The sequence below is a fragment of the Trachinotus anak genome, unplaced genomic scaffold, assembly GCF_046630095.1.
Source record: "Trachinotus anak isolate AG129_WGS33_773 ecotype Australia unplaced genomic scaffold, CSIRO_AGI_Tana_v1 ptg000019l, whole genome shotgun sequence".
NCBI lineage: Eukaryota > Metazoa > Chordata > Actinopteri > Carangiformes > Carangidae > Trachinotus > Trachinotus anak.
Genome location: NW_027273870.1, coordinates 146,580 through 169,712, shown reverse-complemented (window position 1 = coordinate 169,712; position 23,133 = coordinate 146,580). Strand labels below are relative to the sequence as shown.

Below are 23,133 nucleotides of genomic sequence, written 5' to 3'. Positions count from 1 at the left end.
ACAGGAGAGGGAGAGGAGGAGGAGGAGAGGAGGAGGAGGAGAGGTGAGAGGTTGCCGCTGAGTTGCATGGGATGCTGCTGCTGCTGCTGCTGCATAGACTCCATCCCTCCATCCCTCCATCCCTCCCTCGGAGAGGAGGAAAAACAAGGAGTGGTTTTGTGATTCCCCACAAGCAGGAGGAGAAGCGCACGGGAGAGAAAGGAATAGCAGGGAGGGTTGGGGGGGGGCGTTTCCCTGCACGGTATAGCCTGTTCTCACACTTCAGCATGGATACAATGAATGGCATATGGAGCGGCTTCTACAGGGGAGCTGACAGAAAGGTGGACATGGCGGTAAGTTACATTTTTCTCTCCGTTATTCACCATGAACAAGCGGGCTCGGGCAGAGCTGGCAGCGCGGTGTGCTCCGGGTCCCGTCACTTCCCCCGGTCCTGGTATTTACAGAGCTGTGCTGAGGAGCCCTGAAGTGAGGACCTGCACGTTCACGCCTCAGGACTCGCTTTGTAGCAGTGGATGGCACAGGATCATCACGATCATCACGCAGGATCATCACTCGTTGACAGGTTTATGATTTGATAACTAAACAGGTTGGTCCCATCAGCACCCCCCCCCCCCCCCCCCCCCCCCAATGCCTATCAAATCACTTGATGAGAACTGCACCTGCACGGCCAGCATGGCAGCGCCTCCCTCTGTAGCCTGTTTGGAAAAAAGAGACAAAGATGGTTCAAATCTCTGCCCCTCTCCCTGCGAAGGGTTAAGGCTCCACTCTCCCACTCGGAACTGGCGTCTCCTTGTCCGTGGAAGCGGATGTATTTACAAACAAAGGAAGCTTCATATCCAAGCCTGTCACGTAGAGGACAGGTGCTGCCTATCTGCGATTTTACAGTGGTATGTGGTTGTCTGCTTATCGGGGCTACGAGGCCACCTGGAGCCTCTGTGCGTTGAAAGACAGCAGGATTAAGAACCAAAGTGGCTCCATTAAGTTTGTCACTAAAAGTTTGGCCAAAGGCAGATGGTGTCTTTTTTATTCTGCACTCTAGGCTGGATTTGTTGCAACAGCCATCACTGGGTCATTTCTTTTTTGTCTGGGCAGTGACTATTAGACTCCACAGTGTAGCCAAAATGACTGGAAAGATTTGCTGTTGCAGGCATAAGCATAAACATCCTCATAACAGCGCCTTTAGTTCCAAGCAATTAAGCAGTAATGTGCAAGCAGCCGCCCGGTGTCCGCTCAGTCTCTGTCTCCGTCTCAAGCCTGTCTCGTCTTTGCCTCTGGCACAGCCACCTGCAATTCTGTTTCCTATCTGACACACCAGGTACATTCAGGGATTGATAAGTCTGATGCGTCAGACATAAATATGAAACACAGACCGATTTTCTTTCATTAGGCTGTCCAGCTGGAGCCAGTTCACTTTCAATCAACTCAATTCAGGAAATGGATCTTCTTATAAATGCAAACCAGATGTCTTCCGCCATGAAATAAAGTTCTTATCCAGTCCAAAAAGCAGTTATTGGTAATGACTGTTTGATCATAAATATGTAGATGTACGTCAGATGACATGAATAAAAAAGTGAAACTGAGGTGACAAAAAAAAAAAAAGGCCTGCAGGTCCATACATTCACATCTGCAGGCACACCCATATGTGAGTGTCATGCTATCATAGCTTAGCTCCCACACACACAGATAAAACACAGGGAAGCATGTCTTGAAATCAGACGGAGACACTCCAGTGACACGGAGCAGACGCAGACCGGCCCTGTGTAGTGAGGAGGGCAGCAGGGTGTATTTTTACACCAGATCCCTGACACCTACGTACATCTCTTCACAGCTCTTGGTGAGAACAGAAGACACGTCCAGTTGAGTTGTCATCATCAGCAGCCCCATCAGACATGGACAGTTGGGAGGAAGGAGGAAGAGGCGAGGAGAGAGAGAGAGAGAGAGAGAGAGAGAGAGAGGATAGTATAGGTAATGAGGGAGACGATCTGTCACGATCTTCTCGACGTGATGACCTCGGCTGGTTTTGGCACTTCCCTTACGATGAAGCAGACTTGCAGGGTGTGAGTGAGGCGGGAGGACTGTCAGTGGCAAATGGGAACTTTCCAGGAGTGTCAGGTTTCACAGGGTGACCAGCTTTGATGGGTGAAGGGATTCAGAAAATGATGTATGATTAATGTGTGTGTGTGTGTGTGTGTGTGTGTGTGTGTGTGTGTGTGTGTGTGTGTGAAAGGATAAACAATGAGGACGATCTGAGGATGAGTGAGGAGGAAAGAGGCTAAACACAGGGCGAGGGGGGGGCAACAGGGGGATCAGAATGATTAGAGAGGAAAGGTTACAGGAAAAAGTGAGAGGAAGAGAAAAAAAGAGACAGGGAGAGTCAGTCAAGTCATGTTTGTAGACTCGCCTGAGTTTTCCAGGGGGAGCCGTCTGTGGTGCTGATGCAACCCCCCCCTCCACCCCCCACCCCCACCCCCTTCTCCCAAAGACTCTCCTTCTCTCTCGTTCTCTCCTGCTCAGCTGCTGATTGACAACTACTGTGTCTCTAATTGGCAAGTGTGGATAGGAAAGAGTCAGGCTTATTCTCCATGGGACAGACCAAGGAAGAGAGAAAGAGAGAGTGTGTGAGAGAGAGAGAGTGTGTGTTGAAGGGGGAGGAGATGGGGGGACATAACAAAGAGTCTTCCAACAGTGAGAAGGAGGAGAGGAGAGGAAACAAGGATAGGAAGAAGGGGATATGGGGGGGGATGGAAGAAGGCGGGAGGTGAGAAGGAGGGGATGGAGGTGAGGGCTGAACATCTGTTTGGTAATCAGTCTCTCCCCTCAGTGCAGTGTAACACACACTGACACCTATTTGATAATTGGTGAGCTTGCCCTCTCCCTCAGCGCTCGGCTAAATGGTTGCTTGATACCGAGGAGAGCAGAGGGACTAGCTGTTGGCAGTGTAATCTGTTTACTTGGTGCAGCTCAGGTAAAGATGCATAGCAGGCTGCCTGTGTGTCTGCGTGTGTGTCTGTGTGTATGTGGGTGTGTGACTATTGCGTAAAGCTTACAATCGGGTTATTAGTCTAACAATGTGCTCAAGATGTGACTTGAAGCGTGCGTGAAATGTGTATTATAAACTCTGAGCAATGCTGCCGCATTGTTATTCAAGGATAAATATGATCTCTTTTGTCTCTCTTATCCCAGGTGCTGTCCTTAAAGATTTGCTTCCACACAGACCCCCCTCCCTCCACGCTGCAATCTTATTCAGAGAGCGGGAGCTGAAGGGATGCACACAGAAGAGGAGACTGAGCTCCAGAGCTGAGAGGCGAGAGAAGGGGATGGAGGGGAGGAGGTGGGCCTCTTTGCTCCGGTCTCGACCACGGGTATTCTTGGGTTGATAATACAGATGTGGATGTTATTGCTTGAGAATACGCGTAGTCGAGTGGAAGCTTAATCATCTACAGTGGACCAAAAGCAGAGCTCTATTCAGTAGACTACAAAGGCAGAGGCCAGGCAGACAGACACAAGCTGAGGTGGTGACACAGACATGGGGTGGATTTTAATTAAGCACCCAGAGGTGACGTTTTATGGGAAAAGGCTGATTCTGTTCAATCAGAAAGGTTTTTAAATAGAACGCAATCAGAGCTAGCCAGGTGCCCACATCACATCCAGCCACTGAAAAGGTTTTATCATCATAGGTTTATCAACCATGTCACTCTCGACACCTGTGGAGGAAATGAGTTTGTGTCGCCGGCCAGATTCAGTGTCTCCTGCAGAGGCGCTGGTGGGAGGACCTGCACCACGCCACTAAGCTAAACCCCCAGGCATTAGTTCAGGGAGCTTAACACAAAAGTCTCCTGACTCAGACGTTAATTCCAAGCCGTCTTGATTACATACCCTTGTCAGTCAGTTGTGCACACAAGTGAGCCCATAATCTTATCAGTTGATGAGTGTCGTTCACAGTCCTTCACACTCTGCTCCCAACATTTTCCCCGCAGTGAACAGAAATTTGGTGTTTGTGAAACTGGCGGCAGAAATGGCTTTTTGTGGGTCCTCAGACGTAAACGGCTGCAATACCTTGGCATGGTGCATCATAACCGTGCGTAACCATCATCCCACTGCACTACAAAACTAGTACTGCGCTCCTATTTTTGACTCTGCTAAAAATGTGTGAGAGTTTGCTGCCTGTAGCAGCAACAGGAGACAGTAACACATGAGGACATGTCAAGGCTTGCACCCGTGGCTGACATTTCAGCATGTGGCTCAGCTGACTGGCTGTCATGATGGAGACTCAGACCCTCACACACACACACACACACATATATAAACTGCATGAGGGTTCAAATGATCAACATGCCAGTAGGGAAATCAGGGATTGATGGATTTGATGAAAAGGAGCATGCAGATAGACACACATTTTGACTAGGTTCACTGGGTGCGTGTGCCAGTGGGGAAATAAGGGACTGATTGATTCTATGGGGAACTATTTTTAGTCAGAATGATGGATGTTTATGTCTTTTATTGATCAAGTTGAGGTGTGGGTTTGAAGAATTCTTGGACGTCAGGGCATGCTGATTAATCAGGTAGCAAAGGTGTTAGAATAAAACATCCTGAATCACATTTTTGGTACATTAGCATTATTGTTAAGCATTATAAATTAGAAAATCAACATTTCACAGCAAATTCAGCAAAGCATTAGCATCTGTTTGCAAATGTGCCCGTGATAAATTACACTCTTATCATTTATTATTGCTTGATTTCTAACAACTGCGTAAGCAAATCTCTTATTTATTAGCCCAGTATATAATTATAATTTATATTAATTTCACTCTGACGCTGTGCAAACTTGTTGATTGGGCAAAGCCATTTCTGTGGTTTTGTGTGTATTTGTGTATGCATGTGTGTGTGCTTCTAAGCAACAAAATGACTATTGTGAGCACAGCTCCAGGTGCCTAGCAACCGAATCGCTCTGTTTCCTTGGCAACAGTTGCCTTGCACTCACTGTGTGGGTGATTGGCAGCCTTGACAACGGAGACGGAGTGACACTTGACCTCGCGTGCTGAATGGGAGAGGAGAAAGAAGGAGCGAGAAATAGAAGAGAGGGGGAGGGCGTGGGAGGGGACGTGCAGAGACAGAGGAGAGACTAAGTGATAATCATTCTCCATTGTAATCATCCTCCAGCATGTTTCATAAGGCGTCGTCAATACCTCTCCAGCTGGGGTCCATCATCAAACACAATACACAGTGCAGTGCGCGCATGCACGGACACACTCTTCCTGGGTGGAGAGCCCAGGCAGACACTCCACATCTCATCTATTATCACTCAGCGCTGCCTGGTGCACAGCCTCGCTACACTGTGTCTTCTTTCATTTGTGATCTGCTACATCCTGTGCTCTGTGGGGGTGAATGGATGCTGGACTCCTAAAAATGTGTCACGGTCACAGATGCCACAGGAGAGTAGCTCAGAAGCTGTGCCCAGGGACGTTTTATTTTGAAACAGGCAGTGCCAGTGTCTGACACCTTGGAATTTAAATGCTGTAATTATTTTTTTTTAAATGTATTTTTGTGGTTGTCTGTAGATTCACGAGCTTCATTGTAGTAGGATTTAATCAAAAAGCATGTTCATAGCTGACAACACCTCTGTATAGAGATGAATCAAAAGTGGAACAGTACAAACAACAATAGCTTTTATTGTTGATGCCATTAAGACGGAGTCAAATAAAAGCCCATGTCTGGAAATTGAGTCTGTTCTTTTACCTCATTCGACTTTTATTATTAAATCTATACTACACTCAACAGAGTTCATAATTTAAGCCTGTTCCAGAACTTAAGACGTGTAGAAGTATCTGTGAATATGAATGGTCTACCTTTTCCTTTATTAAACCTCAGATTCTTTGTCAGGTCACCTAAATCCCAACTGTAATATCTTTACTCCGAGGTCGTCGCTCCATTTGTCACCAGCTCGTCGTGCTCGCTGCTATCAGGGACATTTATGTCTCGTAGGATGTGATCACTGCCTTAAGTTTCCTATTTCCTCATTTTAAAAAAGAGAAACTTACATTTAGCTGAACTGACTCAAGGAGAGACAACCACATCCTGATCACACACACAAAAAAACTGAAATCCAGAGAGAGAGAGAGTGTGTGTGTGTGTGTGTGTGTGAGATCTTTTGCTCACTGTTTAATGCAACTGGAATTCTTTGTTACAAATTTAACATCTACTGTATCATATTAACAAAATACTGTACATTTACTTTGTTTTACAATAAAATGAAACCCAACCAACACTAACTGGTATCAAGTCTTATTGCTCCTTTATTTCCAAGATCACACTTTTCAAATTTGTTGCATTTAAAAAAACAGTTTTATTCTTCTTTTTGGCCATTGCATAGGAAAATAAACACTCAGTATTACAGCTCGATGTCAGGATAAGAGTTCATTATTTTGAACACATGCACTTAATAACAAAGATCATTTGTACTTTTTGATTTCCTTTTATTTCTTAAACACTTAAGCTAAAATGACACAATCACCTGAAAAACTGAAAGAATTAAGAACAATTCAAAACTTGTGAATTTAGCAGCAAAGCATCAATCTGCCAGATTTCCGTTCCTCTCTCCAGTGGAATGACCTAAAGATGTGACACAACTGTCTTCATGAGGATGAGAATATCTGTGGATAGTTATGACTGTGAACAAAACCCAGAACATTAACACTAACTGAGGACTGAGGATGAGGAGTTTACATATTTCATCTACATACATCAACTATACTGTGTTAAATTCATCCCTGTGCTGCTGTTGGTCTGTACTTTATTCTGACTAAAACCAAACAGTTCACTTCCACCTAGACTTTGCAAAGGCTGCTAGTGGAGTCTACCTGGAAATTTGCCTCTCTAACTACATCCTGTTGCTTGTGCCAGACACTATATGACGGAGAACGAGTCTGTGTAAATGAATGTTTCTGATTTCACATTAAATTGCCAAGATCAGATCATTCTCTTCCACTCCTGTACAAAATTACATTTGCCCAGTGAACAAAACAAACCAAACCAAAACTAAATAAAAGCAGGACACATTATTTGCAACCTTCAGTGTCAACTATTACTGAAAGGTTTGTCTACACTGCATCTAAAGGGTCTTTGAGATCCATCCTAAATAATCAAAAACAGAAAGGCCTCACAAAAGTGTGAGGATAAATCAGGGTACACTGCAAATAACAGATAATATCATAAATCTCAAGAGTCAAGACTACAGTTGTGTTCTGAAACTTTACTCACACAGGGGAGAAGTCGACAGGAACAACTCAAACCCTGTTTGTGAAGATTCACACAGCTGTAAATTTCAAGTGACCATACAGAGACCTAATAATAATAATTTTGGAAACGTCCTCTGACCTAATTGATCCTAATGGGCCCAGACCCACCAGCCACATCCTCATCCTCATCCCGTTCCCAAGAGGCATCAACTCCATGAGGGCTACTGATTGGCTGCTTCACAGGCATCTATCCAATCACTGTACACGTCAACTGGCTCTGACAGATCTGAGGAGCAATGGATTAAGGATAAAAAAAATTATCTTTCTTAAAAATAAGAGTTTAGATTAATGTAAGATGGTCTGGTTGAAAATCAATACAGAAGAGAAAAGTGACTGTTTCCCAGGAAAGCTGCTGTTACTGTAGGTGAGCAGTAATCCCCGCCACTAATCACATTCTGAATCTATGTCATTTATCAGAAGTACGACCAAGTGATTACCATTTTTAGAGTCACAGTCCTGCTCCCTTTCCAAGCTGGGCTCTGTTCCACTAACGTCTGTAAAACATATTTCTTTCATCTTTCTTCAAATGTTGAAACAAATCAAAATTGAGCACATCACCAATTTAATAAAACTATTATTTTATTTTTAGAATTAAACACTAATATCAATCACAATTCTGATTCTGATTCTGATAATATCAATGTCCACTTAGTAGCTTCTTTTTCCTTACATTACAACCACATCTTACAGCTGTAAACACTGAAAAGAGTTAGTATATGTATATGGAGGACAAACCAAAACCCTGTGTAAAGATGGTATTTGGTATCACATGTGAATGGCCTCCTTGATCTTTTGTCTGCTTGGATTCCCAAGGCGGGACCTCAGTGAAACACGACGTCAGCTGACTGTGAACAGCAGACCACAAACTGGTCACACCTTCAACCTGGAAGTGGTCAAAGCCATGACAAGGAGAGCTCAAGAGGGCCATTCACATCTGATGCCAAAGCCTAAAAGCATGATCACATTACATTTCTGTTCAACAAAATTAGCAGCACTCAGCCCTGACGTGACATCACTTCCTGAAAACGGAAGTGAATTCACAATTCTGAGGCGGGTAATGAATAAAGATTGATCAGCGTGATCAAAGACAGTTATCTCTGTTTGAGAGCAATGCTGTCATTTGTAGTCTGTCATGCTGACAATGTTCTGAACATAATGATGAAACACACTAATAAAACAATTTCCAAACACAGAGCATCAGTGTCTTTATTGACCAGCGTCCACTTGGTTAAAGTAGAATGCTTGTGAAAATATTCCTATACCTGATATGTGATGTCACCAAGCCACATAAAGATCACGTGATATCCACTGATCCACCTACAAGACAACTCATCAAACTCCTATCACTGATACAAGCTATGAAATCCTATTGGAAGCTTGTGAAAAAACCTAATAAGTGGACCTTGAGCTGAGATCATTTTGTCAGAGCGGGTGTTTCCAAGATAAGGAATTAACTTGCATGTCTGAACCTAATGAATGCTCTAAATGTTTCCTTTCTTTTATTGCTGTGTGGGAAAAAGAGAGTGATGTAATTTCATTCATGGATAAGGATACAGGTAATGGGGGTCTGGAACTCCTCCAAGCAGACTGTGCATGATATTATCCCGGTATTTCTGCTTCTCTCCCTGTCGACAAAACAAACAAGAGATAAGTTGTCAACGATCAGCTCACAAATCAACAAATGAAACTTTACAGTTATACACGCATAGATATGACTGTGGCTAATTACATTTTTACATCACATGACTTCTCGTGGTTGCAGAACGGACAGGTGAACTGACTCTCCAGATCCCCTGTCATCTTCTTCTTAGGAGGGGGCTTTCTTTTGGACTTGCGGCGACCCATTGCACACAAACTGAAGCACAAGTCTAAGTGTGAGAAAGACAAAAAAAATCACGGAACTATATCAAGGAGAACAGGGGCGATGGGTGAATGTCACTAAAGACAAAATATGTAAGAACACTTGACAGGAAAACAACTCTAGTCTGCTGCACCATATTGTTGGTAAGTTAGCATGCTAACGTTAGCATGTTTGTTGTTGATCCCCAGTTCAACATCAATCCCCTCACGATTAAAAACCACACGAGTTCAATGGACTCCAGCAAGAAATGGTCTCTGATTATGCCTCGACCAGCCGTGGTTACTAAACCTATCCTAACTCTTACTTACTAAAAGTTTAATCTTGTTTACCTTTGGTTGTAGAAAACACACGTTGCAGTAACGAGGAAAAAGGCAGCACAAGACCCGGCACCGGCAACCGTTCGCGTTAAATGATTGGAGGAGAGTGTGCGGGTTGCGGCCAGCCATTGGCTGTCTGACGTGTCACTTAAGTTGATTGGCAGTGACGAACAGCGTCTGACACCGCCTCTCCGCCGGGCTGTTTATAAAAGGCGGCGACGGACGCTAACGCAGGTGAAGTGGCTCGTGGCGTGAGTTTACTGTGAATAACACTCGTGTGTGTGTTCGTTCATCGCTGTTTATATTGTAATTTAAATTACAAATGAGCAAAGACGCGAACAAAGAAAACATCAGCTCAACGCTGTTAATTTAACTGAAATTTACATGTAGTCGTGTTATATTAGCTTGGTTAGCAAGTGAAGCCTGAACCTGACCTGACCTCTCGAAGTGAGCACCTTTCACTGTGACCCGAATATTAAACTGAATTTAAACAGTTCCGGTGTTGAAAAAGTGAACAGTAGAAACTTAACAACAAACACTGAATCGCAGTACAGTAGGTTTACAGGTTTAGTGGCCACTGCACATGTATACATGACAATAAAGCTCCAAATAATCATTTTCATCGTTGATTGATCTGCCGATTGTTTTCTCAATTGAGTTTATCGTTTTTGTCTATAATATCATAAAATGGTCACAGATTACACCCAATGATATTTGGTTAAAAATGAATATCATTGAGAAATATATAAAAAAAAAAAAAAAAAAAAAAAAAACAGGAATAAGCCATAAATTCTTAAAACTGAGAAGCTTGACTAATCAATGAATTAATGTATTTCTGCATTACAGAACACACAGAAAGTCATAATGTAATCATAATTTTGCACCAGACTGCTATGAAAATGCCCATAATCATGTAAAACAAAAGCACTTTATGATAATATATCAAGGTAAAAAAAGGTTTAAAAAAATTGCACTGTACTACGATCGGTTCTTAAATATTACTTTGTTATGTGGAAGAAATCGGTGATGTGGTCAGTGAAGGTGGTCGGCCTGGGGGTCGTGGCCCTCTCTCTGAGTCTGGAGCTGCTTGTCCGGTTCCTCCGCCGCCTCAGGCCTGGAAGAATCCTCAATGAGGTCCTCTTCTTCCCTTCAGACTTAGCCTGTGTGGAGCACCTCTTCAGTCCCTCTTCACCTCGGTGAGTGAAACAACCACTGCTTTGAGTAAAAGGAGGAAAACGGATGGCATTACCTCCGTATCACTGTACAGTTTTTATTTGTTTTTCTCAGCCCCTAGACACTTGCAGTGAGTGGATTTAGTCAGCGTGTTCACCATTTTTAATCCTGGCTGCTTCTTGCTCAGCAGGACCAGTCTACTGAAGTTATTTCTCCAGATGAAATTCAACCTAAAAACCGAACCTTGATTAAATGAAAGTATGAACAAGATAATTGAAGATACTCGCATTCAACAACATCTTTTTTCCAGCTTGAGTTATTTCAACCACACAATTATTTTGTTCACTTTCTAGAGAAGCTCGGTGAGAGAATAAGTAAAAGAAGGAATCATGGAGGATATTAAGTAAAGACCATGTAGATAACACAATTTTGTTTTCTTTGTTGTTTTCTGCTCCTGTAGTTCCTGTCTCTGCTCGTTGCCTCATGGTGTAGAGACCTCTTTCTCCCGTCTTCTCCGCCACATCCTGTCTGCGACTTCCTCTCTGGATTTGTGTGTTTTTGCCTTTTCGAACATGGATCTGTGCAGGGCGATACTAGCCCTGCATAGCAAGGGTGTAATCATCCGAGTCGTCACTGATAAGGACTACGCCGCCATCACTGGCTCCCAGATAGGGATCCTCCGCAAGTCTGGTAAGAGTAGCAGATCCATTTATTTTTTAAATCTTTGTGAGGTGTTTGTCTTCACATTGTCATATTTAGCCCCTATGGAGATGTTAGAAGTCACACCAACCTGTGGGATTATTTTGGACAAATATCAATTGAAATACGGGAAGGATGACTCTGTGTTCTCGGACTTCCAGTGTCACTGTCATTAAGTCTCACAGAGTTCCTCAGTGGTGAAGTGAGTGATGATAGGAACTGTCTGGGTGAATGGACATTACCACTACCAGCCCTCCTGTGAGTCAGAGTAAATTTGCTCTGAAAGCACAGAAGGATGTTGTGTCACGTGTCTGACCCACACTGTCTCACTTTCTGTCCCAGCCCTCTCTGCATTTAATAAATTACTTTTAGTGTATGTTGTTAAGTAAGAATTAAGTAAGTAAGAAATTGGCAACCAGACAACAAATGTCATTAGGCAAAGTGTTTCTTAAAGTGTGTGTGTGTGTGTGTGTGTGTGTGTGTGTGTGTGTGTGTGCGTGCGTGCGTGCGTGCGTGCGCGTGCGTGTGTGTGTGTGCATATTGAGTGCCAGCCTCTTTGACACAAGGGAGAATCGGCTCCTCTCCTGTATCTTTTGTATTTAGTCATTGTTGTGCAGAAACAAACACTGGCACTGAACACACTGCTGGGGGTCGTCCACAGTCTGTTTATGAAACATTTCCTTCCCTTCACTTTGGACTGACAATGATCACAAAGAGGCATCTTCTGGACTGTCTGTGTCCAGGGGTCAAAACCCCAAAGACATTATCATTTTTATTGCCAGTTGCATTTACTCTTTCCCATCATTTCTGGCTCTCTTCACTTTGAGCTGTCTAATAACAATATTTTAAAAAGCCAAAAAGCCATTTACACTGAGCAATTAGTTCTTTCTAGGGATCATGTTCCTTGGAAGAGAAATGCTCAGAACATTAACACGTTTCTGATAATTGTTTTTAGGTTGTTTTTTTTTTTGCTGTTTTTTTTTTTTATGAACTTGCACTTAACCTTTCAAGAGAGAACTTGCATATCTAATCTCTATGTTTGGTTTGGTCTGCAGTCCAATCTCAAACACTACTGATCTATGCAAACTGAAATCAGATACTTTACCAAATTAATGCTTCTGTCTATGATAGTTTGAAACTGTTTGTGTTATATATTATTTTAAATGTATGTATACCCCCCCCCCCCCCCCCCAATGTTTACCTTCTGCCCCCCAGGGATCTGTGTGCGCTGTGGCGTGGGCTCAGTGTACATGCATCACAAGTTTGTAGTGGTGGACCATCGGCTGCTCGTCACCGGCTCCCTCAACTGGACGCTGACCGCAGTGCAGAGCAACATGGAGAACATCCTCATCACTGAGGAGCCGCAGCTGGTGCAGCCCTTCATCAAGGAGTTCCACAGGTTATGGGTGCACAGCGATCCGGCTCGATACCTCCACTCATCTGACCAGAAACCTGCTCAGTCAGAGCTCAGGAGAGAGCTTTGAGGTAGAAGGCGTCCATGTAAAATCTGCACAGTGTTCTGTAGTTGGCCAGAAAACGCCTCCAGGACCTGTTTCTGTCATGAAGAGACTCTGTTACTTTAAGTTTTGGAGGATTTGTTCATGTTAAAGTGAAGATGTTACTGTACGAGCTGATAGGAGTTTTAGGGCGTGTTCTTTCGATATTTATAAGAAAACTGTTCTGATTTTGAAAGAGACTGATTTATCAGGCCAAGTCTGGTTCATGTGTTTGATTTTTTATTTCTTTTATTTTCCGATGTACAAAAACACTGCTGTTGAAGAGCTGTAGTGGTCCCACTGCTTGGCACAGACCAAAGACAAGGATAATAACCGCAACACAGAGTTGGGCTGGTTTAACAGATAAATCCTCTGTTTTTGTTTGGTGAGAACATTTCCTAAGTTTTTAAATTCAAGTTTGTTTTTATATATTGTCACAGATTGACAGTTTGTAATTACAGTTGGTTTTTTTTTAAGATTTCCACTGTTGACCACATTGATCTTGTTTCTTCATGGTCGTTACCTGTTAAATAATCCATGTGATTCTCCCCCTCAGAACTTAAGGGAATATGAAGGCTAGTAAGGAGCCTGAGTTTAATGCTTTTCCACAGTTCACCTTGTGTACGGTATAAATTGAAATTACACTGGCTGTAAAAATCCAGTGTATTGTTTAGGGTGTGCTACTGCGGTCTCAGGGACTATAGGTTGCCAAGCACCAGTAAAAACTCTCTTTCATGCTGCAGTTTTGGCAGGTCTGTCTGTTGCATCATTGGCCCGCAGCTGTAGTTCTTCTCTTGCTCCAACATGATTTACTCTGGTTCATATTCACACAGACGCCTCACAGCGCAAGTTTTTTCAGTGGGTAACAATACCGTCTTCTGTGGTTTGCAAACGCAACTAGAGTCGGTCTGGTTGGGACATGATTAATGTGCCTGGTTGCATGACTGTCTGCATTGCTCAGAGTCAGGCCGATGCTTGTTGATAAAGCCCAGAACTGGTTTGTCTGACTAATGACTTGTAATATTTCAGCAGTTGTTCAGCATCTTGAAGTGAAGCGTACTAAATGGGAATTTTAGACTTTGCGAATCAGCTGCTGTATTTTATCCACGGCATAGAAGTGACCATTAAACTGAGAGGTCATGAGTTTGGATGCGTAACCAGTGCGTAATGTCTGCGCCACTCACTCCAGCAGGGCCGACTGAAGTTTCCTCCTGAAACTGTGTCAAGCGGCCGGCCACGGACAGGATGGCACCGGAAATGTGGTTATTTTTTCAACTTTAAAGACAAAATGAGTCGGGGTTGTACCATAGTAATTGTTCTGCAACGATTAGTGCACAAATCAATTGGTAAATCGACATCAGTATTTACGTTAATTGAATCTGACAAAAGACGGAAGTTGGATAAATCACGTTTGTCCAGGGAAACTGAGATGGACACGCTTCTGTTTTCTCGGATTTTATTGATGAATCGCTCAATCAATTGAAAAAAAAGAAGTAGTAATTTAAATGATAATTTATCACAACCCTGTGCATTACCACTGAACAAATGTTTATTCTATACACAGTACTGAAATATATTGCGAGAGATATGAACAATAACAACAACTTAGCTCAGGTTTCATATGTAAATATTTGTTCAGCAGGTTATCCAGAAAGTCCTCGGGCGATCGGGATTTTCTTTTGAAAGTCCATACCGGAAGTGTTGTGTATGTACTGAGGTGGCCCTGACTGGTTAAACGGTGGATATCCCGGTGCCGGGCACATGTACAGTCTGGAAATCCGGGAGCGCATCGCCTGAGGAGGAGCGCCCGACACCAGCGCACACCCATCGGCTTTCAGAGAGAGGAAACCCGCGGGAGGACGCACGGAGGAAACAGACACTGGTCCCAGTAAGAAACGTTCAGGGTTTTCTGTAAAAGGCAGAGCGTTTGTTTTAGTGCCATCAGGTTGTAGGTGAGTTACCGTATGGTGGGGCGGTGTTGTCAGCACAGGGCTCAGAATATGAACTTTAATTTGTGTTTGAAGCGTATTGGTCCAGTTTGCACATTTATCATTACATTAGTTTTGGTATAAAAAGTGTCAACAAGTAGCGTGAACCCATGTGTCCTCATGTGCACAGGATCCTGGTGCTGGGAAGTGCACACTCCACCTCCATGAAGCTGAACTTCCCTGTACTTTACAGCAGGTGTCTGCTTCAGTCACTCTGTGTTCAGAGTCGGTCGCTTCTTGCTCTGAAGTCAGGGCATCCAGCGGCAGGGACCTCCACGCGTCCGTTTCCAGGTGTTTCCATACGGGATGTGGAGGCGCATGCGTGGATGCTGGTGTTTTGCTGGGAGCGTACAGCGGCATGCCCGCCAGCTCCTCTTTATGGGCTTGGAAGTGGTAATGCTGAGCTGGTCTCCAGAGAGATCTCAGCAATCAGGGAGGAGTAGGACTCAGCTCAGCCTCTCTGAAGGGGGGGGGGGTGAGATGTAGAGGGATGGAGGAAGGAGAGAGTGTGGCTTGAGTGGGAGAGAGCAAGATATGAATGGATGACAACCGGAGGGATGCAGAGATGGATGAATATGGGAGAGAGTAAAGGAAGATTAATGGAGGTGCAGGTGTGTTTGTGTGTGTGTTTAAGTGAGAGTGTCAGTGGGTGGATGAATGGTCAGACGCATGATGGATTAAATATACAGGGAGGGGCGGAGGATCTATTGCCCCTCTCAGCATCCACTGACCCCATAAGTTTTATAACATGAGTCCGTGTGACGAATGGACAGGGAGAGCAGTGGATGGAGCGTGTCCTGGCCGTGATTCATGGCACAGGGGCGAGAGCTAAGAACGATGAGGAAGGAAGATGGACCATTTTTATAATAACACTTCCATTTACCGGCATCAGAATCTGCTGGGCTGTTAGTGAGGATTAATTCCAGGCCTGTTAGTGTTAAGATGAATTCTCAAATAGCTGAGATTCCTCACTCTGAAACTCAAACACACAAGTACTGTCTTACTAAATTTCTATCCCAGACATCCAACCCAGTATCAGGCCAGAATCAGCAAGGGAGGCTTGTGATGGAGCCGAATGATTCTCATTACTCATCCCGAACCCAACTCTAGATATCATTTCTTACTCTTTAGTTTCATGTTCTGTCCAGCGCAGATGATCTATCAGCTGGAAAAATAGTTCTGTGATAAACTGCTGTGCTGTAGATGTGACCCTGACCTTTAAGAGATGGACCACTGGTCTCAGCAACACAGTAAATTATTATTTTTTCTTCCTTTTTTCAGTTGTCTACATTCATGACATACTCACTATAACTCAGTATAATGCAATACAATTCAATAGCACCGGAAACTGCAGCCCCCAGAATGACCATAAACCTGATTCAACACCTCTCTAAAACAGTTTCAACAAAAACTCAACATTATAACCTTCATGAAGGGAGGATTTATGTTCACTGAGCTCTTTATTAGGAACACCAGACTAACACTGGGTAGGGCCTCTCTTTGCTCCCAAAACAGCCTCAAACAGATTCTGCTCCACGTTGACGTGACTGCATCACATGATTTCTGCAGATTTGTCAGCTGCACGTTCATGCTGCCAGTCTCCTGTTGTACCACATCCCAAAGGTGGATTCAGATCTGGAGACTGGGGAGGCCACTGAAGTTCACGTGGAACCAGGTTGAGACGACTTTTGCTTTGGGACATGGTGCAGTATCCATTAGGTGGTTAGGGTTATAAATGGATGCACATGGTCAACAACGATACTCAGGTAGACTGTGACATTCAAACCATGATTGATTGGTTTCAAGTGTGCCAAGAAAACACCCCCCATCCTGTTACATCACCAGTCTGTACCTTTGACACAAGGCAGGTTGGGTACATAGATTCATGCTGCTGATACAAAACTCACATTTTAACCATTCTGATGTTTGATGTGAACATTAACGGAAGCTCTTGACCTGTATCTGCAGGACTCTTTGGTTTGTACTGCTGGTATGTGATTGGCTGATAGGCTACAGGTGTTCCTAATAAAGTGCTCAGTGATGTGATTACTCTCATACATTTCAATGTGTTTTATCGTTGATAATCAATTCATTTTAGTTAACAGTACTGTCTTCCATGCCTGCATTAACTTATCCTTGAAAACGTTCTCTGTTGAATCAAAATGTTCTGTTAAATTTAATTTATTTGGAACTGTTAGTACAGAGTGCAGATCTCACATTGTCTGACATCCGCACCAACTTTCCCATCACAGTCACATCTTCTTCTATTAGACTCAGAACAGACAGTATCGTGTCATCAGTGGCAGTGTAGGCCTCCTGACTGTGTGTTTTGAATGGATTATTATTTTTAACGTGATGTCATGCAAAATCTAGCATGTAACAAAAATACAAAGGAGCAGGTCAATAGCTGTCATTGATCTGATTGAACTCAAGGTTATGTGTTGTTCCTGTACATACTGTGCTATATGACTAAACCCAATATTCTGCTGTCTTTTCATTATTAACTGATGTTTTCATTGATTTGTCATTTAACTTACTAATTGTTTAGTCCATGAAATGTCAGAAAATGCTGAAAAAAAGTCCATAATAGTTTTCCAGAAACACAGACACGTTTAAATTCTGACCAACACTATAAAACCAAAAGAGACTAAACTTAAAATGATGCAAAGCACAGAGAAGCAACAAATCCTCATGTTGGAGAAACTAGAACCAAGCAATATTTGGCATTTTTGCTGATGAGTTGGTGAAATAGTTCCAAATCAAAAACATTATCCAAATTGCTGCAGATTAATTTCAGCTCATCCTTTCAGAGCTGGAGTTTTGCTCACTTCTTTTTTGGTTGCAGGTTTCTCTTTGTGAATCTGAAAGCCTCCTCTGTTTTATTTGATAGATGGCGTCAGCCAGAGATCCAGGGGTGGGCCCGGAGCAGAGAGATGCAGCTGATCAAAACTTCGACTACATGTTCAAGCTGCTGATCATCGGCAACAGCAGCGTGGGGAAGACCTCCTTCCTGTTCCGCTACGCAGACGACTCCTTCACCTCAGCCTTTGTCAGCACCGTGGGCATTGATTTCAAAGTCAAAACCATCTACAGGAATGACAAGAGGGTCAAACTGCAGATCTGGGTGAGATGGAAGAATACACCACAACATTAAATAAATATGTGCTGAATAATCCACACACTGAAGGAAGATTAATGATGAGTTTACACAGACTGAAAGCACAAAGGAGCCTCTCAGAACATGAAGCACTGCTTCAGCAGCTGGACTGTCAGTGTTGTTGCTGATGATCATTGGCTGATCCTGTGCGAGACAGAGCCACTGTTTCCTGTCCATGGAGCAAGAAAAACTTGCAGAGATATCCGAGAACAAAAGTAGCTTCTAACCTTGTCATTATTATTCTGATTTCCCTTCACCTTCGTGCACTGAAACTGTTCAGCACTACACACACACACAGTCTGGTTTCTCCTTACAGCAGATAAGAGCCACGCTGCGACTCTCGTTGACTCAGGCAAAGATGTTTGCTCAGTGCAGAAGTCGGGAACTAAAATCTGGCAGACAGTGTTACAGTTAGACCAGATTTAACTCTAATTAATCTGACTCACAGATGTTTAGAGCACTGAGTGTAAAAACCTAATGTGTGTAGTTTGTTTTAACCACTCTGTGATATTTTACTACTAATGGCAGCTGCTTTGTTTTTTAATTGACTTAACTAATGGCAGACAGGCTTGAAAAATGAGAAACTGTCACCTTGTTTCTCCCTGGGCTGGTTCTACTGGACCACAGCCATTTATCTCCAAACAGTCTGATGTAGGTCATTGAATGTGAATGACAACACCAACTATTTGCATTGAACATGTTGATATTTGCAAATCCTTACTGTATATTTGACTATGAAAGGTGCAAAGTAGTTTTAAAATTCTAATGTTTGCAGAACTGAAAACAGCACAGAAACCAAGATGGATGAAAACCCAGATTAATTAAATTGTTGTAGGTGGGTTAGCAAATCAGCCAGCTCTCCTACTGATTACAAGGAGTTTTTGGCAGGTATATATTGGCTTTAAACTGAAGGGATTTACAAAATATTATATCACAATTACATTAACATTAATCTAATTTTATTGAAGGATTTTCACACATTTTTATGTAACTGCGTTTAGAAAGAAATAAAATTCCACATTGATCAAATGATCACTCACCTGTTCCAGTAATGAAGCAAAGATTTTTTTTTCTCTAATATCCTTGAAATGAGACGAGTGGGTGTCCATTTCTGTATTATATCATTTATTTCCACAAGGATAAACTAACACCTGGCCACATCTGGACGAAAACATCATAGTTAAACCGTAGTTAAGTTTCACAGGATGAAGACTTTTGTAATTAAGAGCTGTGACACTCACACGTCACTCAGCTCTGAAATGCTCCTGATATCCTCTGTTAGAGGCTTTTTCTCATGATAAAAAAAACTATTCATTATATAATGTACAGAGCAGCAAACATGTTCCAGAGTATATCAGCAACACTGAGTATAAAACGTTGCAGCCTCTTCAATGTCACAGCTGTAATTTACTTAAGGTAATTAAAGGCTCTTACCCGGGGGTTGAGGGAGCTTTAAATGCAGTTTCAACCAGAGAGAATGGTGCTTTCGAAAGCGTTGCTACACAACACAGACTGTTCATCCTCGCCCCATTCCCTGGATTGCCCTCGTACACGCCGCTGCCTGTCATGGATGTGGCATAAACTAATTTCTCAGAGTCTGGAGTTAATGACAGTTGATGTTTAACATCGTCCCCAGACGGCAGGGTTCATGAAAGATGCATGGGCTGGAGCTGCCGGAGCTGAATGTGCTTACTGCGCAGATTGACACCCAGGACAGATCTATTACTGAATGTTAGTGGAAGGCGAGGACGGACCCACGGTTCTCGTGTTAGATGAAAGTAATACATCTTTTTTTTCTTTTTTTTTTACCTTAATGAAGTCAGAGTAGCATGGCCTCTGCTCAGTTTAACAATGATACAGCTGCATAATTTTACATGAGGAAGGTGCCAAGTACAAGTGAAAAGTTATTGGCTGCTGAGCAACTTGAATGGGTTTCATGGGGGCATTAAAACAAGCTCGACTCATTTTGTAACGCTGCACCAAAGTTGGGCATACGAGGGTTTGAGACAGTGGTAACATCCCACACTGTGTGGTTCCTGTAACACACACTTCAGTTTACTGACGAGCCCTAAATCTCCATCTTTAGAGTCCCTGACGTTAACATTTGTCTTTTTTTTTTCATCAGTTAGATTAATCAGTGTTATTTATCAATGCAGGTTTAACATGTCCACAGATGTCAGCATTTTTTATTTAATGGTTTAACAGTTTCCCCATAGTCAGAGAGGAGCTTAAAGAAGACAAATAACATTTTCAGAACTTATTTTTGTCCCTTAAGGCGTAGCCAAAGGCAGAGAGCACATCCTGGTGTATTTACAGGGTGTGACAACACCAGCACATGACGGGAGGGATTAACCTCTGAGTTAATGATTCATCTCTCCTCAGGACAGACAGGTTAACTATTTATTTTCTTCTTCAGTCATTTCAGTTCAGGAATAATTTTAAGTGTTTGTCTTTAGTAATGATGATAATAATAATAATTATAAGGAGGTTGTTGTATGTGCTGGAATTTCATTATTTTTGTTTACTTGTTACCACGTCATCATGTGACCACTGTGAATCCCCAGTTTCACTCAGATTGTTGTGTTTTAACAGAATTTCTCCGATGACCTGTGTGTTTTCAGGACACAGCGGGACAAGAGCGCTACCGGACCATCACCACGGCTTATTACAGAGGAGCCATGGGGTTTCTGCTCATGTATGACATCACGAGCCAGGAGTCCTTCTACGCCGTTCAGGACTGGTGGGTTCAACTATACATATAATGTGATACTACGAAGTCTGCCACATATATCTGTGTGTGTGTGTGTGTGTGTGTTTCAAAGTCTTATATTTTTAATGTGTATAAATCATATTATTGGAATATTATTACTGATGTGTGAAGTAAGCAGCATTTTAATGTCACAGCTGGTTGAGTGGGAGTTAATTTTAACTTCTTACAATGTTGGGTAGTTTAATTTATTATAATGCATAACATTTTGTAAGTTCATCATATGTTTTATATGTAAAATTATTGTTTGTACTGTAAGAAATTAACCTTTCAGATAAATGTAGTGGAATAAAAATACAATATTATTATAAAGTAGTATAAACTGGAAATACTCAAACACAATCATTTCAAAATGTGCTTCCCACCTCTTTGTTTAAACATGCTAAATTGTTGGTGATGCTTTCACTGTCAGAAATGCATATGTACAGGGATAAAAGAGCGCCAGCTTGTGCTCAGTGTTGTGAGGAGACAGATGGTCGCTGCAGGACAGGTGGTTGTGAAAATGTTGTGTTGGTGTTTCCCAGGGCAACCCAGATCAAGACGTACTCGTGGGACAACGCACAGGTAGTGCTGGTGGGCAATAAGCTGGACCTGGAGGAAGACAGGCAGGTTCCCACTGAGGATGCCCAGAGACTGGCCACAGAGCTCGGTCAGAACACACACACACACACACACACACACACACACACACACACACACACACACACACACACACACACACACACACACACACACACACACACACACACACACAGATATACTTGTACTTCCATCTTTGTGAGGACACTCATTGACATAATGCATTCCCTAACCCCTTACCCTAGCCTTGACCATCACACCTGAGAGCCTAACCCTAACCCTGACCCTGACCTTAACCTAAACCTAATTCTAACCATAACTCTAAAACCAAGTCTTAACCCTCAACATGTGATTTGAAGGTGTCTCAAAAAGTGAGGACCGGCCAAAATGTCCTCACTTTCCCAAAATGTCCTCGCTCTGTTAGTAAAATACTTTTTTTGGTCCTTACTATGTAGCAAGTACAAGTACACAAACACACACACACACACACACACACACACACACACACACACACACACACACCAAACATGACTAACCGATCACTCATAACTCGAACTGTTCTCCAGGCTTCCAGTTCTTCGAGGCCAGTGCCAAAGATAACGTAAATGTGAAGCAGGTGTTTGACAAGCTGGTGGACGTCATCTGTGAGAAGATGAACGAGAGCGTCAACGGAGACACCGGCCCGTCGGCCACTCACAAAGGGGACGGTCTGAAGGACACACCCCGCGGCAGCCAGGGTGGCTGTGCATGCTGATAGTGGAAATTCTTTGAGTGTGCGTTACACATTCCCCCACACACACACACACAGATTAATTGAATTGCCAAAGAATCTGCCATTGTGAATGTACTTTACTGTTACTGTCCTGGATGTGAGGCTCCCTTGTTTTTCTTGTCATGATTTGAGTGGGACTGTTACTCTGATGCCAAAGAGCTGCGTGCAGCAGCTGCACCTTCTGCCCGATGCCTGCGCTTCATTATTTTCTTGTTTAATGGGTGAGCAGCACCTGTTGTAGGGGAGGATGAGAACAAAAGGCATGGGCCGCACCAGCCCGCTGTGGAGCATCAGTGTGGTTAACTTGTGTCTTGCTGCCCCCCTGTGGGTGTCACATGAAAATGCATCAGTGTGACTCTGCCCAACACTTTTTTATATCTTGTCAATTAGCTCCTGCTGAGGATGAAGCCCCACTGTTCAGTACAAAGTCAAACACACCTGAAAGGCGCTGTGTCATTCCAGGTGTATGTGTGTCACCCAGACTCGTTATTACTGTTCTGAAGGGATAGTCTCACTTTCTTTTAATTTATATTTTACTATTTTTTGTGCTTTTAATGGTTAATGCTGGTCCAATATTTCATTTGGTTTATTGTGTCCCTCTAAAAACTGAGATTAAAAGATATGGATTCATACAGTGCAATATGTCTGCTGGTTTTCATTTGTCATTCAAAGTAATTTCATGTTATTATTTTTCTGTATTAAACAACACTTTTGAACATTAGGAAAAGTTTGATAGGTTTCCAGAAGTTTTCACTCAGTGTTCGCATCAGTAATTAATCACCATAAAATGTAATCAATACATTTTATCCCAAAAGTGTTTTTTCTTTTCATTTATTAGAAAATAAAACATTCATTAGGTTTGTGTTTATGCTCAATATTAGATTATTTAATTTCTCTGATTAGCCCCTTTTTGAAATAGTGCTGTTTATTGTGTTAATGCGACAAATCACTAATGAACATCAAGATTTTATTTTGACTTTGACTTGGTCGTAAAAAATTTCAGGTGATAAAAGTTTCTATTTTTGAAGG

At 42.8% G+C, this 23,133-nt stretch overlaps 3 protein-coding genes and 1 long non-coding RNA gene across 8 annotated transcripts; 3 read left to right on the top strand and 1 right to left on the bottom strand.

The window, feature by feature from the left end:
• The first annotated feature begins 465 nt into the window (after positions 1–465).
• LOC139636245 (uncharacterized) lies at positions 466–6,871 on the top strand. The gene is made up of 2 exons (XR_011694373.1): positions 466–586; positions 3,184–6,871. It is a non-coding gene; the product is annotated as an uncharacterized lncRNA (long non-coding RNA).
• On the bottom strand, positions 6,276–9,625 carry LOC139636242 (transcription elongation factor 1 homolog). 2 transcript variants are annotated; one of them, XM_071504117.1, is made up of 4 exons: positions 9,486–9,625; positions 9,025–9,163; positions 8,850–8,920; positions 6,276–7,521 (listed from the first exon to the last, which is right to left on the bottom strand). In XM_071504117.1, exons 2-4 carry the CDS (start codon positions 9,138–9,140, stop codon positions 7,457–7,459), a joined length of 252 nt encoding a protein of 83 aa, XP_071360218.1. In that variant the 5' UTR covers positions 9,141–9,163; positions 9,486–9,625; the 3' UTR covers positions 6,276–7,456. The 2 variants fall into 2 exon arrangements, with proteins under 2 accessions (XP_071360218.1, XP_071360219.1); XM_071504118.1 differs by having other exon boundaries at positions 9,465–9,556.
• A 27-nt stretch (positions 9,626–9,652) lies between these two features.
• pld6 (phospholipase D family, member 6) lies at positions 9,653–14,618 on the top strand. Of its 2 annotated transcripts, none has more exons than XM_071504116.1 (5): positions 9,653–9,724; positions 10,491–10,669; positions 11,107–11,336; positions 12,561–12,830; positions 14,484–14,618. In XM_071504116.1, the coding sequence occupies exons 2-4, from the start codon at positions 10,500–10,502 to the stop codon at positions 12,827–12,829; spliced, it is 669 nt and encodes a 222-aa protein (XP_071360217.1). In that variant the 5' UTR covers positions 9,653–9,724; positions 10,491–10,499; the 3' UTR covers position 12,830; positions 14,484–14,618. The 2 variants fall into 2 exon arrangements, with proteins under 2 accessions (XP_071360217.1, XP_071360215.1); XM_071504114.1 differs by having other exon boundaries at positions 14,481–14,614.
• Positions 12,708–22,744, top strand: LOC139636240 (ras-related protein Rab-3D-like). Of its 3 annotated transcripts, none has more exons than XM_071504113.1 (5): positions 12,708–12,830; positions 17,720–17,953; positions 20,608–20,726; positions 21,278–21,402; positions 21,899–22,744. In XM_071504113.1, the coding sequence occupies exons 2-5, from the start codon at positions 17,720–17,722 to the stop codon at positions 22,084–22,086; spliced, it is 666 nt and encodes a 221-aa protein (XP_071360214.1). In that variant the 5' UTR covers positions 12,708–12,830; the 3' UTR covers positions 22,087–22,744. The 3 variants fall into 3 exon arrangements, with proteins under 3 accessions (XP_071360214.1, XP_071360213.1, XP_071360212.1); XM_071504112.1 differs by lacking the exon at positions 12,708–12,830 and adding an exon at positions 14,571–14,729; XM_071504111.1 differs by lacking the exon at positions 12,708–12,830 and adding an exon at positions 15,372–15,440.
• The last annotated feature ends 389 nt before the right edge of the window (positions 22,745–23,133 follow it).